This window comes from Anolis carolinensis, chromosome 3 (assembly GCF_035594765.1).
Source record: "Anolis carolinensis isolate JA03-04 chromosome 3, rAnoCar3.1.pri, whole genome shotgun sequence".
Lineage (NCBI taxonomy): Eukaryota > Metazoa > Chordata > Lepidosauria > Squamata > Dactyloidae > Anolis > Anolis carolinensis.
In genome coordinates this window covers 268,458,398-268,476,975 of record NC_085843.1, presented here as the reverse complement: position 1 = coordinate 268,476,975, position 18,578 = coordinate 268,458,398, and the positions used below count along the sequence as shown (strand labels likewise).

Below are 18,578 nucleotides of genomic sequence, written 5' to 3'. Positions count from 1 at the left end.
AGCACCCTGTTGGATACGGGGAAACAGAAACAAAAAGTTATATCAGCAGAATTAAACCTGCAGTTCATGATTTGTCAACAAACATTGCTTGTAAGAAGTGAAAACCTACCAGACATTCTGAATTAACAAGCATAAAAAGAATAATTACTTACTCATAGAAATCCTGTTGATTTGAGAAAAATGGTCTGACCCGTCAGTCTTCAGTTGTGAGTTTTATACATTCAAGAACATTATTAGCTTGTGGTACTACAGCTATGGTGGTGCTGGGCATGCACTGTATTCCTTTACTAGATCAGGAAATCCATTAATGACTTCTTGGCTCTAAATATGAATTCATAAGACAGCCTTTTTCAAGGTAAAAGAGCATTAAAAGAGATTTCTCTGTAGCTTTGTTTTTTTCTAAAGCAATTTTATCTCTGCCTGAAGCCTTTGCTAATTTATAAACTGACATGTGTATATTAATCAATTAACTTCCAAATTATAGATTTACTGCACTGGACTATGTGCATGATCTCCAGTGAAAAACACTGCATTTGGGACATCGTGAACATTAGTTCCTGTAGCAGAAATGTGTGCCTCCTTCTCTGTCAGTAGCAGTTCTTGTTGCATAATCTCAATATATGAAATAGACCAACTCTTTAGAACAGCTTAACTTAAATAAACTGCATCCATCTTTAAAATTAGAGGGCTTTTTTCCTAGTTTGCACTAGATCAGCAATTAGTCAATTTCATAACCAGCTTTTTCAAGCAGCACATAATTTCATTGATTTACTTTTCCCTGACCCTGGCAATAGTTAAAACAGAACTACCTGTTACAGTCAAAGTAATGAAACAATGCGACATGTAACTGGTGAAGACATTATCAATTCTTTTATCAAATTATACTGGTACTTTGCTTAGCAATGAAACAAATCATTCTGGAATTAGGCTTTTCCATCCCACATCTCTCTCCAGAGCAATTATATTTAAAACAGTAACATCAGGAACAAAGAAGTGCTACAAAACAAGTTTTATTCAAGGCTAACACTGAAATATTGCAAGTTAGTTATGTACACAAAACCTTATAGGAAAGTATAAATACAAAAAGCAAGCTCTACACAGAGAACGAGGAACAAATATGTTTGTGAAACATGTCAGACATAATTAAATCAGAAAGGGTGACTTAAGACTAGCTCTTAAGAAAATCCCTTTATACTAGTAAAAGTAGCATTTTGAATAAGAACTTAGTAGGAAATATATGGTCCTCCAGATGTTGCTAAATTGCAAATCCCAGCATTCCTCACCACTGGCTATGAAGGCTAGGGTTGGTGAAAGTTTCAGTTCAATAATATCTGGAGGGTTCCATGAACTCCACTGAAGCTTGAAATACGAGTATGGATGTAGAGAAAGTAAAACTCCAAGTTGAGGTCCTTCCGTTTTGGGGAACAGCTACCACTGAGCCCAACCAATATGGTCACATGGTGAGGAATCACGGGAGCTGAAGTACAAAACACCAAGGAGAAGAAAGGTTGGAGTACACATTCTTTCCCCCCATCAAAGTAGGGCCTCAGATTGAAAACAAATCCATATATTCATAGCAGATGATGAACTTTAGATGGTCAATTTGGATAAATCCAGCTGCATATGTCATCCAGGTAAGGTTCATGGAGTACCAAGCTCTACTTAACAGATACAAGTAACATAGCCCTATGGTTGATAAGATGCAATCCTGATAGGACCCCACAAATCATGTTCTTCCCAACAATATAAATGTACATATATTTTAAAGGGGCATGGGGCCTTTGCACACGGCAGTAAGTACTTCCAAGTTTGGAAACTAAAAGGGATATTTCTTCCATTATTGCTACAATAGATTTCCGCTCTCTCAAGAGTCTGTTAGTGTTATGGGGAAACGGACTCAAAAAAGAGCTCTGAAAAATACTTCATGTACAAAAGTCAAATGAGATCTATAAAGTAAAACATCTTTATAAATATTAAATAGCTAACTAGAATCTAAGAAAAATCTAAGAATGGGCCTTTTTAAAAGTACAGTATGCTTTTTTGAAAGAAAAGGTGACAAGACACAAAACCCAAGTAGAAATTCTCATATGAAATATAAATATTAAACAGTCAAGTTCATTTCCCTCTTCTCCACAAGACAAATGGCAGTCATATTCTTAATAAATGAAACAAGACTTAATACTGCAGGGGGACGAGGGACTATCCAATCAATAGAACTTAAGAACTGACTTACTAAGTTTCCATTAATGTAATGCATATACTACAGTTGGGACTGACTCTTAAATTTAGATCATTAACGCTTTTCAGAAAAAAACAAGGATTCTGCATTCCCAGATACATGATAGAATCAATACTGTACCATGTACAAAGTCTGTATTAAATTTCGTATCGTCGGAAGTTTCTGGTAGCAAAAGAAGTTGATCCTTGAGAACAAAACAACTGAAATCTCTTGATGGATAGTGGATAGACAGATCTATGCTGCAACCTTTCTAAGGGATTGATGTAGTATCAAAGGATATGAGCATAGTATTCCCTGTTGCTCTGATTTTAGTAGGTCAGCATGATAGGCTTGGGAAATAAGAGTCCTCACTTCACAAATAGCTGGGTTTTGTTTAACCAGGTTTCTAACCTTCATGATTACAAAAGAAAAGATCTATTTTCCCCAATGTCCAGTGTCCATTTCTCTCTGTCCCACTCACACCAAGTAGTGAAAGCAGAAGAGCCTACATTCAATTGGACAGATTTGTACTTTCCATATTTGAAGACCCTTCATCCAAATGAAGTAAATTTAGGCACATCTAATTCTGTCCAAACCTCCAATCTACTTTAAGCCAAATGTAAAGTTCCCTCAAGATCAAATATCACTAAACAATTTTGTGGATTTTGTATGGTACAGTGAATAGAAATGCATTTGTTGCACTGGATACATTTTTAAAGCATCATGTCCCAAAACAGCATTTCTTGATCCCTTTAGCCCTCTTCATTTGTTGCTTCCCAAAACTCCCAACACAGAATAGCAACGAAGCCCGCATAATATCACTTGTTAAACGTAACAAGAGTAAGGCCATTATAAAAGCATCATTTTGATCTGTTAAAGAATGAAAATATAAAAACACCCTTTTTTGTTCATGTGCTGTTAAGCCTGCACCACTCAGCAATCCTGAAAACCCCTGCATAACATAATCAATGTATTCATTTGCTAATCTGTTTAAGCACACCAAGGACAAGGAATGGACAGAGAATATCAGTTTCTGCCTAATCATGGCCACTACACCTCACAGCAAGGAAATGAGCATCTCACAACCTCAGAAGCAGGGCGTCTGAATATTGATGTTAAAGGAAAATCAAGAATTGGACTTTTTTATGGTGCCCAGCCAAGGGCTTCTTTTGAAGACATCTTACTAGGAAAAAATATGGGCTGGAATTTGGACCAACTAAATCTCTGAATTAATTTGAGCATTGAAACAGGGTTCAAATCCCTGATTGTCCATGGAAACCCACTGCCCGAATTTGGGCGAGTTTCACCCTCAGCCTCAGAGGAAAGCAAGGGTAAGCCAACTCTGAACAAATTGTGCCAAGAAAACCATGAGAGAGTCCCCAAAAGTTGGAAACAAAGGCACACAACCACTCTGTGAACCTTAGTTGCTTCTGCTATTCCAAACTTAGTATGGCTAAACACCCCTCACAAAACATATATTTTAATACTAATTTCTGTAATCACACTCTCATGAGCAAAGGTATTTACACTGTAGTTATGATACCCATAGCCACTTAGATTTCCTCTGATGCCATGTAAAATTAGCTTCAAAATGCACCACAGTTCCATGAACAAGTTCAACGCCTATCCTATCCACTGTCTACAAGTAATCACATCTCCATATCAAACTGCTTCATGATTAGGGGAATAGTATAGAAAAAGCCTCGACTGTCATGTTAAGTCCAGCTTTACAAAAAAAATCTCACTTTCATTTCATACAGTTTTAGAAATCATTATAGCTATTAAAAAATCTGTGAAAATTTGTAAGCAGTGCCTGTTGACGTGTTAGAAGTCAGGATTGATGAAATGGGATTTGTCTCTGTGACAGTTTTAATGCCCTGCAAAGCCCTTGACAGGGCCACCCAAACCTGTTATACAAAGTAAGAAAAAAATCATGCAAATTTAGTTCAAATATAGAATTCAGCTCTCAACACATACGTTTGAACTACTTGGATGCAGAAAACAGCCAACTCTAAGTACAGATGTCAGAATTCATGAAGAAGAGCTTCTTTTGCTGTCGCTATTCACTAATTTTCACTTAGGAGCTCTGAAAAGTTCCTTTTTCTAAGAATACAGCTCCTGGAAATCTAAAGTGGAAGTTTTAGCCCAAGAAAGGAACTTTACTGAGCACTTAAGAAAGTGAATTAGCTGGTGAGTGGGCAACAAGAACTGATCATATATTGATTACAGAAGATGAACAGCATGAACTTCAATTGAGTTGTCCAGATTAACTGAAAGACTGCTTAAGGCAGGTGTTGGAGGGGAGAAAGACATCTTTATCTTCTAGAAAATGCAAACTTAATTATTCCAAAGAGAAAGAAACCCCAGAATCTTTTGTTCTTGATTAACAAACCATAAGAATGAAAAAAGGGCACTGCAAGTGTCTACATGAATCAAAGAGAAAGTCTGGCTTAAAAACAGCCACATAATTACATTCGCTTTACCAAAGATGCCCTTGCTGCCGAATCTTTCTCCACAGAGGGGATTTCAGTACAACTGCTGGAGAAAAATAAACTGAGGTTCTGAATATCCAGAAATGGTTGACCTCAGGAGCGTGTCTGATGGGGGAGACTGGCTGTCCGTTACCGGCAACAGCACTTGGTGGTCTTCTGTCCCAATAGGGAGAGGCAAGGTGATGTCTGAAGGCTTCACGTCGACAGACTCCAGCAAAGGGCTTTTCTCTTGTGGAAGTGAGTCCTGGTCATTAAAGGAATGCTCAAGTGTGACGGGGTCCAGACCATCCTCAGAACCTGGGGAGACAAACAGAATTTTAAGCCTGGGCATTCCTTGAAAGCAAAGCTACAGTAGATACATCAGATCCAGGGACAACTACCACTTTCCATACCCAGGACCTGAGAGACAAGATCTCAACCCCCCTCTTTTTGCTGGAAAAATCTTGCCAGTGCCCTTGGGAAGCCCTGAGTGGCAATTTCATTCTGTTTCAGATCTAGAAAAAGTCTCTTTCCTAATCAGAAATTGGCTGGAAATAATTTCCATTATGGTAGAAAGTCTGCTCATCTTAAAACATGTGCAGATTCCCTCCTAGAGGATGGAATTGCTCACTCCATAGCCTTCTGAAGACATGAGGGCACCTTTTCAGCAAAATAAACAAAAGGGGAAGAGGGAGTCCACACAAAAGGATGACAAATGTATTTAATTTCATGGTATATGATGTGGGTATTCACTACAGCCACCTCAACACAAATATTTTAATTTTGATAGATAACTAACAGCCGACCATGTTTGTTGAAGTTGAGCTAAGGGTTTTTTATGAGCATAAAGGCTGTGTGGATGACCTTCTGAGACCAGCTCTTACCTGTATGAACCTTTGCTTTGTGTTTCTTTAGGTTTTTAATATCTGTGTAAGAATTTCCACACAGCTCACAGATAAATGGTCTTTCACCTTGGGAAAACAAAACAAAACAAAAAACCCCTCGTTAAATTACATGCATGTACAAGAAGATGAAATAATCTAGAGTGTGTATACTCCAAATAATGATTTATTTTCTAATCAGTGAGCTTAAAGCTGATGTTTTATTTACTTTAGCATAATCACAATAAGAAAAAGAGAAAATATATGTACATTCCTATTATGGTTCGCTTCACCCATGTTTTCAGTGTCCCACTTTACTTTAACCAACCTCCACAACTATCTAACTGTTTATAGTTACATAGATTAGTTTATAGTTACATAACTGTTTATACATGTCCGAGGAATCAATATTATACGATACCATGCATCCGGTAAAGTGAACTGCAATCCATAAAAACTATTGCTAAATTAAGCTGATTAGTCTTAAAAGTGCCATGGTTTTTTTCATACAGAAACAGTGTCATGATCTCTTTTAAAATGGTTTTTGACATTAAACAAGATTAAACCTAAAAGGAGATATATGCCTGAAAACTAACCTGTGTGAGACCGAAAGTGTTTGCTGAGTTCTCCTGAAGAAATGAAGCTTTTGCCACAAATGCCACATATATATGGTTTCTCTCCTACAGAAAGAAGTGGAATTAAGTAACTCAATACCCAATTTACAGGTTGTGAATATGCTCCCCAAATCAGAACTGTATAAACACGCGAATGTTTTCTCAGCTAGAAATCTTTCTATTTTTTCCTATATTTTTGTGATTGTCTTTAAAATATATATTGTGATGTAGGCTACCAATTTTTCTAGAACAAGATGTTTTGGGACTACAAATCCTATTGTCTCTGACCACTAGCTATGAATGATGAGAGCTAGGATCCAGAAGTATATTTAAAGTTACAAGTTATCCAGTCTTATTTCAAGGCATAGAGTTGTCTCACATGTGCTCATCATCGGTCAATCAGGCAGCGAGGAAAAGCTGCTAATCTACTCAAGGCAAGTTAACGATTTTTCATTTGTTTTACTGCCCCACTAACTAAGAAAGGTGTACATCTCCAGCTCTGGTGGCTTTCATATCATTCCTGACTCCATCTATCCTTTTGGCTACATCAGGCATGGGCAAACTTGGGCCTTCCAGGGTGATTTGGACTTCAACTCTCAGCCATAGGCTGTTAGGAATTGTGGGAATTGAAGTCCAAAACACCTGGAGGACCCAAGTTTGCCCATGCCTGGGATACACTTCCCCCTTCAACTCTACTATTTAAGAATCACCTGTATGCTTTCTTGAGTGTGTAATAAGCGAGCTTGAGACCGCAAAAGCTTTCCCGCAAGTATCACAAACATACGGTTTTTCTCCTGTGTGTCGCCGCACATGATAGGTCAACGTGCTCGCCTGTGCAAAGCGCTGACCACATCTATCACAGACATATGGCTTCTCTCCACTGTGCTTCCTAAATTGGAAAAAAGAAAAGATGGTTAAATTCTATCAATGTATCTATCAACCACTTCTCTGAACAATAACCTCCTCAACGACCTCCTCCAGATCTATTGTAGGCAATGCCCATTTACTCACCGGGCATGAATCTTCAGATTGCTAGAGGTTGCAAACTGCAGGTTGCAAGCGTTACATTTGTATGGTTTCTCCTCCCCGTGATGCATACGGCTGTGGAAAACCAGCTGACATTTCTGAGCAAAGCTTTTGTCACAGAGTTCACATTTGTATGGCTTTTCCCCTATGGAGAGAATAAAACTGTTCATTTTAGCATTGGTGGGTGAAGGATGAGGTGTTTCAGTAGCAGATTATAATGACATAACCAAAGAAACAGGCAAAATTCAAAATTAGGGGGAAAAGAATTCCAAAATCAAGTTTCACTCTATCTAAATTCAAATCAGCTAGGATTTGAATTTACTCAAATATTTACTTCAAAAGTTGGAGCTAGTGGGGCAGAGAAACTAATAAGAATTCTCAGGTACAACATTTAGCAAACGACTGCTAAGCAAACCAGTAAGAGAACCAGCATAATGTAATAACATGAGCATTGGACTATGACTCTGGAGATGAGGATTCAAATTCTTGCTCATCCATGGAAACTCACTGGTGACCTTGGGCAACTCACACTCTCCGAATCCAGATGAAGGGAAAGGCAAACCTCTCTGAACAAATCTTGCTAAGAAAACCTTGTAATACATTCGCCTTAGATAATTATAAGTTGGGAAAGAAGGTACACAGCAACAACTAGCATAGCAGTTACCAGATGAGCTAGCAAAATGAATGCTTGTACCAGCAGACTTGCACAATATAGGTGACATCAAGTTGAACACATCTTACTAGCCAAGTCTGGCAGGGGCTTGGTGAAGACTACAGAAAAATAGTTTTTGACTTACACAGAACTTTGAATATTCCTTTCAAAAAAAGAGCTAATAACATTACCTTCAAAAATTATTTCATATTTCACAATTATCATAATAAAAATAAAAGTGTAATAATGAGGTTAATTCCAGAATCTCCTTTATACCTGTGGTTACCTTCAAAGGGCCGTTGAATCAATGGACAAAGAATCCATGGATAGAGGGCCAACTATATTTTTTTCACATAGTGGTCAGTGCTCTTTAGTTTTTACCTAGATGTTATTAAACAATTCCCATCACTTTTGATGATCTGTTGTGTTGACTGGGAATAACTGTCTCTGTTTGATGTGTTTATGGGCATTGAATGTTTGCCTTATGTGTGTTATAATGTGATCCGCCCTGAGTCCCCTTCGGGGTGAGAAGGGCGGAATATAAATACTGTAAATAAATAAATAAATAAATAACGGGAATTACAACCCAATAGGACTTTTGGCTCTGGGGATGGGGAAAGGTTAAAGGATATTTTAAAGTCAGGCATCAAATCCACAGATCTTATAGCTAAATCCAAAGCCCACTATTCTGACTAACAGAGCAAACTGAGCATTCCAGATGTTACTGTATCACAATTCCCATCAGTTGTAGTAATGTCTAATGATGAGAAATACAGGAGTTGTAGTCCAGCATCTGGAGGGCCACATAAAGTGACACGGTGGGCCAGGTTCAGCCCATGGACCTTGAGTTTTGACACATGTGCTCTAATCAATCCCCATTGCCAAGGATGAGACAACTAATTTGAGGCAATTGGTGGGCTTTCCTACTCATACTCCCATGAGGCAACTCCCAACATCAAGCAGAAAACCTACCTGTGTGAGTTCTTACATGAGTTTTCAGCTGGTTGCACTGTGTAAAGGCTTTTCCGCAGAGCTGACACACATAGGGCTTGACACCTTTGTGGATCCTCATGTGCCGCCTCAGGCTGCTGGCTTCAGAGAACACCTTGCCACAGGTGTTACATACTGGCTTGGTCTTAGGGTATTTCGGGTCCAGTTCCTCTCCTGAGCTTTCCAGCTGATAAGAGTTCTTGTCACTGGTGATGTTAGACAAGCAGTGCTCTTTCAAAGCGCAACTTTGCTGCGCTTTGCTTCGCTTGGGTTTCACAGCCATAGTCTGGATAAGGATCTCCTGGGCAGCAAACGTTTCACTCTCCACTACAGGAGTGAGCTGCAGCTCAGAATTATCCCCACCTTGGGCAGCTTGCTCTGTTATCTCTGTTGCCAGTTTATTTGCATCCAAAAACATCTCTATGGCAGTGTTCTCTATGACATCATTTGGATATTGTGCAGGCTTGTCTGGCAGCGTTTTGGGGGAACCAAATGCCTTCTTCCGCTTTTTGGTTTGAGCAGATTTTTTCCCCAAGGTTGCTGTTAAAACTGGGGATGGGACTGGATCCACTGAAGGGGCATCCAATTTCTCTTGGCTAGTGTAGTCACGAAGAGTTAGCAGGCAAGTCTGCTGATTCAGTGCAATGTTCCCAGTAATACTAGAGATTTCTGTAGAAGACGGATTAGCAATAAAAGCAAAGTCTTCCATCTTTATTTTACATTTAGTGACTACCTCTTCCACTCTGAGATAGTCAGCAGCCTGGTGTATTTCTTTAACATTCCAACTGCAAGGGGTGAAAGGTAAATATGAATGTACTAAGTGAATAAAAATAGTGATCTTGTAGAATCAATTCAAATTCTAAACAGTCTAAACTAGATGAAAAGCTAATGTTTTTGCAGATACACTTAAAAAGTACGGCTGAGTGTATGAATTCAAGGCTTGCTGCTCAAGCTTGTTCCCTTTGCAATACGTGCAAAAAATTATGCTATGGGATAACATGCAAAATATGTTATTGACTTGCTCAAGGGTTTCTGGTGATCTTCACAGCCAAGTGAAGACATGAAACATTTCCATATAAACTTGATATTAAAGTGACAACACCATACAAAAAAGCCAGAAAAATAACATTCTCAAATTGAGATTTGCTTTTAAACTAGATTATTATGGTGTTAGCTATTGGTGTCCCAGCAAAAGGAAATTGAAACAGATGTAAAATGGAGTTTTTTCGTGTCAGGAGCGACTTGAGAAACTGCAAGTCGCTTCTGGTGTGAGAATTGGCCGTCTGCAAGGACGTTGCCCAGGGTATGCCTGGATGTTTTTGATGTTTTGCCATCCTTATGGGAGGCTTCTATCAGGTCCCCGCATGGAGCTGGAGCTGATAGAGGGAGCTCATCTGCGATCTCCCAGGGTTGGATTCAAGCTGGCAACTTTCAGGTCAGCAACCCAACCTTCAAGTCATCAGTCCTGCCAGCACAAGGGTTTAACCCACTGCGCCACAGGGGGCTCCAGCTCAGGGAAAATTGAGTATGGGCAACTGTCCACTGAAATCATGTGGTCCACAGAAATGATGTAAAACCAGGGCACGCTACAGCGTGCAATAGTGGAAGAATTAAACCTCAAAAGGATCATATTCTCTTTTAAAAGAAAGTTAATTTTCTACATCATTTTTTAAACACACACACACACACAATTCTTTGTGAACTAAAAAGTTTCCTTGCTGCCTGCAGGAGCCAGGGTGAAAAAAAAACCTCCAGCTTTTCCAAGTCATTCACCGTACCCTTTTCAACAGGTCTAATTCTGACTCATGACATGGCCAGTTACTTCAATCAAACCAGGACCTTGGAAACCAGAACACACTAACTAGTGTTTGACACATGCGTATTCTAGGTCCTTTTCACATCCTCCTTGACCCATCTGCGATTATGTCCTTAACTGGGACTATTTCAGGCAAAGACCTATCTTTGTAATTCTCCAGAAAGTGTTTATTTTGGACCCTAAGCAAATATATCCCCATCTCTAATGTATTACCTGTCAAGGCTTAAGTCTCCTGTGTATATAAACTCTAGAAGTTTCTGAAATCCATCGGCCTTCACTTGGTTCTGATCCAAGAACACGTTACTCTCTGAAGTATCCCTGTAAAAAGCCCCAAAGTATTCGCTAAAGGAAGCCAGAACATTTCGATGAGCTTTGAACTGGAATTCACCAATAATGATGGTGCAGTCACAAAGGAAGCCCACCTCTCGTTGCTTGTTCAGTCTCTCCAGTAGGTGCTCACAGTGATGGGCACACTGCATTTTCAGCAATGGGAGATGGTGTTTTGCTCTGGCCTGTGAAGGCAAAGGAACATACTTAGCACCAGTGTGCAATGTTCAGAATGGAAGGCACAGGTAAAATAGTCCCTATACAAACAGTCATATAAACCAGGCCACACAAGCAGGTGTTCTCCAGAAGCTTGGGACTACAGTTCTCTCAATATGTGATCACTGATCATGCTGTCTAGGGCCTACCAGACTTGCAGTCAAAGACATATGGAGGGTATCAGAAAAAGACTATAGAACAGACATGGGAAAACTTTAGCCCTCCAGGTGCTTTGAACTTCAATTCTTATAATTCCTAAGAGCCTACCGGCCACTTTGAGTCTCCTCGGAGAGAAAGGCGGGGTAAAAGTGATGTAAATAAATAAAATAAGTCCAAAACACCTGGAGGGCCAACGTTTGCCCATGCCTGTTATATAGGAAACTATTCTAGGTATCAAAAGCAGCATTCCAATAATTAGACCCGCACACAAAAATGTAAGTTATCCAAGAGATGCCAATAACACACTGCTACTACAGTTAAATACTATATAAGAAGTATACCCCATCATTACTGGGAACATCTGGCATTCATGTCCAGAAAAGCTGAGTTTAGCAGTTATCTTCTGATCAATATCAAGAAGAGCTGAATCCAGAATCCATGCTAAAACTCAAACCTGATGCCACCCAGTTGTACTGGACTATGCCAAGTCAGTAGAGTTGTGGCTTCTTTCTCCCAGATCCAGTACTAGGTCAGATGTGACACCTGTGCAGCTACAAGTCTATACGTAATAGTAAGCAGTCTCAGTTTGACATTGTACCTAAATTACTGATTTTGTGGCCTGACATTTGGCAAAACACCAAGATTTTTCAGCCCCCCTCTACACTGCCATTTAAAATCCAGATAGCCTGTTTTGAACTGGAAGTGTAGATCCATGTAATCCAATTCAAAGCAGATAATGTGGGTTATCAGATTTAACAATCTGGATTATATGGCAGTGTAGAAAAGGTCTCAGTGTCTTCCCTATCTGTGACTCTTACCTGATTATTAGTGTTCTGGGTTATTCAAAAGCTTGCACACATTTTGTAGAATTTGAGCTGACCCTAAGGTAATTAATTTTGCTCACAAACTACCTGTCTGACAAAGTTTGTTCCGTATCTGAAGTATTCCTACTTAACAGGGAAATCCTTCTAATGTTTAATTTTGTTGTTGTTGTTGTTAACATTCAGGCCCCATTCTCCCATTTCCGATACCAATGATCTGCGACATCTACAGATTTTTTTTAATGGGAACCTGGTGTAAAAAATACACAGAATGGGAAAAAACTTTTAAGCACAGAGATTTGTGTAATAGTTTGCATATTGAACTACAACTCTGGAGAATAAGGTTCAAATCCTCGCTGTTGGAAATTACAACCTTCTTCCAGCCTCCTCTATTAATTTGTTCATCTATAATCCTGTTGCTTATTTATTGTATGTATGTTCTGGGTATGCAGCCTTCTTTCCTTGCTCTATTTTTTCCAGAGAAATTGTGGGAAGGACTGCAGACCACATGATCTGCTCTGAGCTGAGCACAGACTTCTTTAGACTTTGGGACTGCTCAGATCGCAGATTTGTAAATGTTTGTTATTTATTGTAAGAGATGTTCTGATCGGATGACACAGAAACGATCTCAAACATATTTGTAACTGACTGATAAGTTGTGTACGGTGTTTATGCTGAACACATGATGGTAGTGAGTAAACCAAATATGTTATTTTTTTTACTAAAGTCTACTTTATTTTGTCTCATGACTGCATAATATAAAACAAGTTGTTTTATGAGAGAGTAGATATATTTTTGGGCCCTAAAAAATATTTCTGAAAAACTGCTATTTTTATGCCCTGGCATATTCTCTGTTTCCTAACGGATCAGAGACATTCGGTTATTCAGTCTAACAACGGAACCCAATTGCCTTGCATAATTACATTTGGTTGTATACCACTTAAGATTCTACTCAAACGGGTTTTTGGCTCTTCTCTAAAAGGTTATGAATATCATTTTCAAAAAGACTATGATCTCTAAAAGGTCATGCTTCTCTTCAGCCAAGTCACACTGTCTCAACCCCTAAAGAAAGCAATGATAGACCTCTCCTGAACAAAGATTGCAAAGAAAGAAAGCCCTGCGATAATCTGGAAATGACTTGAAGGCACACAACAAAAGCCAGCCCATAAACCCAAAAATCTGGTTTCTGGACGTCCCAATATTGCCCTGTTTAGGGAGGAAGAGAAGTAAGTTTGTTTTTGTGCCATAAGTCATAGAATCACAGAATAATAGAGTTGGAAGAGACCACATGGGCCATGTAATTCACCCCCCTGTCATGCAGGAAAAGCACAAAGTATCCCTGACAGATGGCCATCCGGCCTGTTTAAAAAGCTACTAAGGGAGGAGCTTCCACCACACACTGAGGCAGAGAGTTCCACTGTTGAACAGCTCTTACGGTCAGGAAGTTCTTCCTAATGTTCAAATGGAATCTCCTTTCCTGTAATTCGAACCCATTGCTCCTGATCCTAGTCTCCAGGGCAGCAGAAAACAAGCCTGCTCTTTCTTCCTTATGACACCTTTTCACATATTTATATACGGCAACCATGTCTCCTCTCAGCCTTCTCTTAGGCAGGCTAAACATGCCCAGCTCTTTCAGCCGCTCCTCATATGGATTCATGGTCTCCAGACCTTTGATCCTTTTAGTCGCCCTACTCTGGACACCTTCCAATAGGAAACATAATCCTTGCCAGTCATTTTGCTTTGGTCCCAGTGAGGAAAGAGACACCCTTGCTAGTCTAAGCCTGAGACAGACCTGAAACTACCTGAAATATGTGACAGCTTTTACAAATCTTCTCAAAGCTTTAAACATGGGTTAACCCCCCCCCCCAAATGTGACGTCACAAACACCCTCCAAAAGCCAATGGCTTAGTGAAGTCCCTCCCATATATCCCAACTGGATCTTCTCCCATCCCCTTTCCCTCTCGCAGCAGCTCTTCTTCCCAACTTTTCCTTGAGCCCTTCTTTTCCTACCACCCCCCGCAAAGGTCATATTGGTCGCGTCCAAAACCCTTTTCCAAATGAGTTGGGATGACCCACCTGGAGGAGGCGGGGGGGAGGTGGGAAAACTGGGCACACAAACCCTCCTTCGCTTCAGGCCGCCATTTTGTGTTGACGTGACGGTCGACGCCTCCTTTGGAGGGGGCTGGAATCTCACTTCCGGTTTCAATGGTCTTCAATGGGAATATGGTGGAAAAGGGAGAGCGGCGTTTAAAAAACTACATTTCCCGTGATACTTCGCGCCACAACTCTTTATTGGACACGCAGTGTGTAGTGCAGCTTTGTGGCGCTCAGAATCACGAGAAACGTAGTTTTTAATGTCTATATAGCTTTATACAGATACACACACACTTTTAACAGTTTATAATTCTGAATCTAAATTATACACTCGCAAGAGAATTAATATTTTTGAAAAATGGTACACACAAATATATACACACATAAATATATACAGTAGAGTCTCACTTATCCAACATAAACGGGCCGGCAGAATGTTGGATAAGCGAATATGTTGGATAATAAGGAGGCATTAAGGAAAAGCCTATTAAACATCAAATTAGATTATGATTTTACAAATGAAGCACCAAAACATCATGTTAGACAACAAATTTGGCAGAAAAAGTAGTTCAATATGCAGTAATGTTATGTAGTAATTGCTGTATTTACGAATTTAGCACCAAAATGTCACGATATGTTGAAAACATTGACTACAAAAATGCGTTGGATAATCCAGAACGTTGGATAAGCGAGAGTTGGATAAGTGAGACTCTACTGTATTACAAAACATGGCGCTCTTTGTATGTATATGTATGTATTATACTTTGAAGCCCATATTAGGGATTTTATTTTTTGTGATGGAGAGACATAACATTACTTTTAAACCAATGACAACAAAGCCCCGTGAAAGTATATTAATTCTGGAAAATGGAGAGAGGGGTTTAAAAAACTACACTTCCCGTGATGCTTCGCGCCACAACTCTTTATTGGACACGCAGTGTGTAGTGCAGCTTTGTGGCGCTCAGCATCATGGGAAACGTAGTTTTTAATGTCTATATAGTTCTAAGCACATGTATACACACCCCTTTAACAGTTTATAATTCTGAATCCAATTTATACACTCTCAAGAGAATTAAAAATTAATATTTTTGAAAAATGGCACACACATACATATATATTACAATGTATATGTATGTATATGTGTATGTATTCTACTTTAAATCCCATATTAGGGATTTTATTTTTGTGATTGAGAGATAAAATTTAACATTACTTTTAAACCAATGACAACACAGCGGGGAAATGCACATTTAATGTTGGCGTATATATAAAGCCCCATGAAAGTGCATTAATTCTGCCCTAAGTGTGCCTATCTACTTTGGAAAAGTTAAAAATAAACTTCTCCAAGCTCCTCTATCTTTCCCAAACCCATGAAATTTCCATTCTTACATACACATTGAATTAAAGAAACATTTTAACAAGGATATGAAATATTATTAAGTCAAATTAAAAGCTTGTGTTTCCGCCCGGTTTCGAACCGGGGACCTTTCGCGTGTTAGGCGAACGTGATAACCACTACACTACGGAAACTCACATAGGGAACCATTGAAAATTATATTCCTTATAGACGAATCAAACATCAATTAGAAAACTAATATTAGAAAGACTGTTAAAAGTAATTGATCCCTTGGAGTCTTAAAACCTTTTGGGGAGATAACATGCACACTCTTTAGTGGAAATTTTAAGCCCCTCTATTCTTCCCACTTCACAAATTACTAACATTTTCTCATGTGGTGTATTGCAAAAAAATAGTCACAGAAGTCTCTTGTTTTGCTAAGTTTTTTAAAAAAAATTATTCGTAGAGGAACTTTTTTTGCCTGGTTTTCAGGATTGCAGTAAAGAGCAAAGCAAAACTGGCTTCCCAATAGTACTTTTAATAAAAAGTTTAATTGTTTCTGAAGCTAGAAATTGTTTGCATTAAGTATCCCTTGCCTCTGGGAATAAGTCGCACGCATAGCACGCTGTTGGCTTAATTTTTGGTGGCTGTCCTGGAAAATAATTAAGATTTGGAAAATGTGTTTCCGCCCGGTTTCGAACCGGGGACCTTTCGCGTGTTAGGCGAACGTGATAACCACTACACTACGGAAACCTCCATGTAAACTGATGCTGCCCTCTTTCCTGAGAAAATAGAAGCACAGTGTGAATCTATGTACAGTAAACCTATTTATAATTTAAAACCCACTGAGTTCAATGAGACCAGGTAAGTCTGTAGGGCTGGTATCAACTTCTAAAGAGCAAAACAGATTATAGGGTGCACCTACACTATAGAATTAATGCAGTCTGATACCACTTTCCTGACCATAGCTCAATACTATGGAGTCATGGGAGTTGTAGTCTTATAAGGACTTTATAGCCTTCTATGACAGAGTGCTGGAGCCTCACCAAACTACAAATCCCAGGATTCCATAGCATTGATTCATGGCAAAGTGCAGTCAAAGTGCATTAATTCTGCAGTGTAGATGCACCCTATCAAAGAAAACACAAACCCACTATTACTACTACAGTAGAGTCTCACTTATCCAACGTTCTGGTTTATCCAACGCTTTTTTGTAGTAAATGTTTTCAATGCATTATGATATTTTGGTGCTAAATTCGTAAATATCATAATTACTACATAGCATTACTGCGTATTGAACTACTTTTTCTGTCAAATTTGTTGTGTAACATGATGTTTTGGTGCTTAATTTGTAAAATCATAACCCAATTTGATGTTTAATAGGCTCTTCCTTAATCCCTCCTTATTATCCAACATATTCGCTTATCCAACGTTCTGCCGGCCCAGTTATGTTGGATAAGTGAGACTCTACTGTACTTTAAAAAGGTTTCCCTTCTAGGTTGTTGTGCATTTTCTGGGCTATATGGCCATGTTCCAGAAGCATTCTCTACTGACATTTCACCCACATCTATGGCAGGCATCCTCAGAGGTTGTGCAGTATACCTCTGAGGATGCCTGCCATAGATGTGGGTGAAATGTCAGGAGATAATGCTTCTGAAACATGGTCATACAGCCCGGAAAAGGCACAACAACCTAGTGATTAAAGTCTTCGACAACACATTTCTCCTCTCTTCTCAATCTGCTCACAGTAAAAGGAAGACTGCTCACAGTCAAAGGAAAACTGGGGAATCCCAGACAAGAAACAATCAGGGCCAGCTAATCACTTCCCAACAAAGGATTCCTCCAGGCAGGAAGCAGTCAGGCTTTGAAGCTGAAAGGCCATTCAGTGCTAATCAATGTGGTCAACTGCAATAGTCATACTTTCCTCAAACAAACAATAGTTCTTTCTCCCTCTCTGGACATTATTTCACAGATGAATTAACCTCACTGATCTAGTTTCCATAGATCTCACAACCTCTGAGGATGCCTGCCATAGATGTGGGTGAAATGTCAGGAGAGAATGCTTCTGGAACATGGCCATACAGCCCGGAAAACTCACAGCAACCCAAATGAAGTCTGTTTTGCGAAACACTGGATCTTTTTACACATAAAGCCTAACCCATTTGATGACTACAAATCCCAATCAGATCCCCTTCCGGATACAAAGATTTCACCAGGTATTGTACAAACATTTTCAGACTTACTTAAAAGGGGGAAAAACTAGTATTCTCAGAGCACTGAATGCTGTTGGTTGGATCTGTAATGGATTTAATATATGGAAATTCCTACAAGATAGTGATGTTTGAAGCAAATCCAGGGCTAGTTCTAATTCTTAAGCCATAGGCATGTTTCCAGGAGGGGAAGGGAAGCAATTGTACCCAATGGGTACAAATGTAGTGCCAGTCCCTGGTACATTAGAGGAAGAATGACTGACTTTCCACAAGAAACACTGCTTTACCTATTTCCCAGAAAATAAGACATCCCCTGAAAATAAGACCTAGTAGAGGTTTTGCTGAATTGCTAAATATAAGGCCTCCCCCGAAAATAAGACCTAGCAAAGTTTTTGTATGGAAGCATGCTCACCAAACAGAACACCAGAGCATGCAGGATTGGTAAGTATACGTACCATAGATTGTTGTACATGGAAATAATGGTAGTAACAAGAAATTCTTCATAAGATTCACAGTTTGTCTGGTTATGCTGGTTTGTGATGACAACTACTGTACAGCATATAATACATGTTCATTTTTTTGTTCAACAATAAATGTGAATTCTTCTTCATGGAAAAATAAGACATCCCCTGAAAATAAGACCTAGTGCATCTTGGAGAGCAAAAATGAATATAAGACACTGTCTTATTTTCGGGGAAACACGTTAAGACTGATACATGGGCACAAAAATTTCCCAGGTAACTATAA

At 39.2% G+C, this 18,578-nt stretch overlaps 1 protein-coding gene and 2 non-coding genes across 6 annotated transcripts; all 3 read right to left on the bottom strand.

Moving 5' to 3' along the window:
- Positions 1 to 994: 994 nt before the first annotated feature.
- On the bottom strand, positions 995 to 14,413 carry mynn (myoneurin). 4 transcript variants are annotated; one of them, XM_003218143.4, is made up of 9 exons: positions 14,268 to 14,413; positions 10,882 to 11,180; positions 8,835 to 9,637; positions 7,196 to 7,355; positions 6,895 to 7,073; positions 6,167 to 6,250; positions 5,574 to 5,660; positions 4,702 to 5,007; positions 995 to 1,477 (listed from the first exon to the last, which is right to left on the bottom strand). In XM_003218143.4, the coding sequence occupies exons 2-8, from the start codon at positions 11,145 to 11,147 to the stop codon at positions 4,745 to 4,747; spliced, it is 1,842 nt and encodes a 613-aa protein (XP_003218191.1). In that variant the 5' UTR covers positions 11,148 to 11,180; positions 14,268 to 14,413; the 3' UTR covers positions 995 to 1,477; positions 4,702 to 4,744. The 4 variants fall into 4 exon arrangements, with proteins under 4 accessions (XP_003218191.1, XP_008104253.1, XP_062832819.1 ...); XM_008106046.3 differs by having other exon boundaries at positions 995 to 5,007; XM_062976749.1 differs by lacking the exon at positions 14,268 to 14,413 and having other exon boundaries at positions 995 to 5,007; positions 10,882 to 10,986; positions 11,091 to 11,180.
- Positions 14,414 to 15,742: 1,329 nt separating this feature from the next.
- trnav-aac (transfer RNA valine (anticodon AAC)) lies at positions 15,743 to 15,815 on the bottom strand. Its single transcript has one exon. It is a non-coding gene; the product is annotated as a tRNA-Val (tRNA).
- Positions 15,816 to 16,301: 486 nt separating this feature from the next.
- trnav-aac (transfer RNA valine (anticodon AAC)) lies at positions 16,302 to 16,374 on the bottom strand. Its single transcript has one exon. It is a non-coding gene; the product is annotated as a tRNA-Val (tRNA).
- Between the last annotated feature and the right edge of the window lie 2,204 nt (positions 16,375 to 18,578).

Coding starts and splice junctions, on each gene's coding strand:
- mynn (XM_008106046.3), bottom strand. CDS start 11,147: ATGCAGTGTGCCCATCACTGTGAGCACCTACTGGAGAGACTGAACAAG. Junction 7,074..7,195: donor AATCTGAAGATTCATGCCCG/GTGAGTAAATGG, acceptor TTTCCAATTTAG/GAAGCACAGTGGAGAGAAGC. Junction 6,251..6,894: donor ACACTCAAGAAAGCATACAG/GTGATTCTTAAA, acceptor TTCTTTCTGTAG/GAGAGAAACCATATATATGT.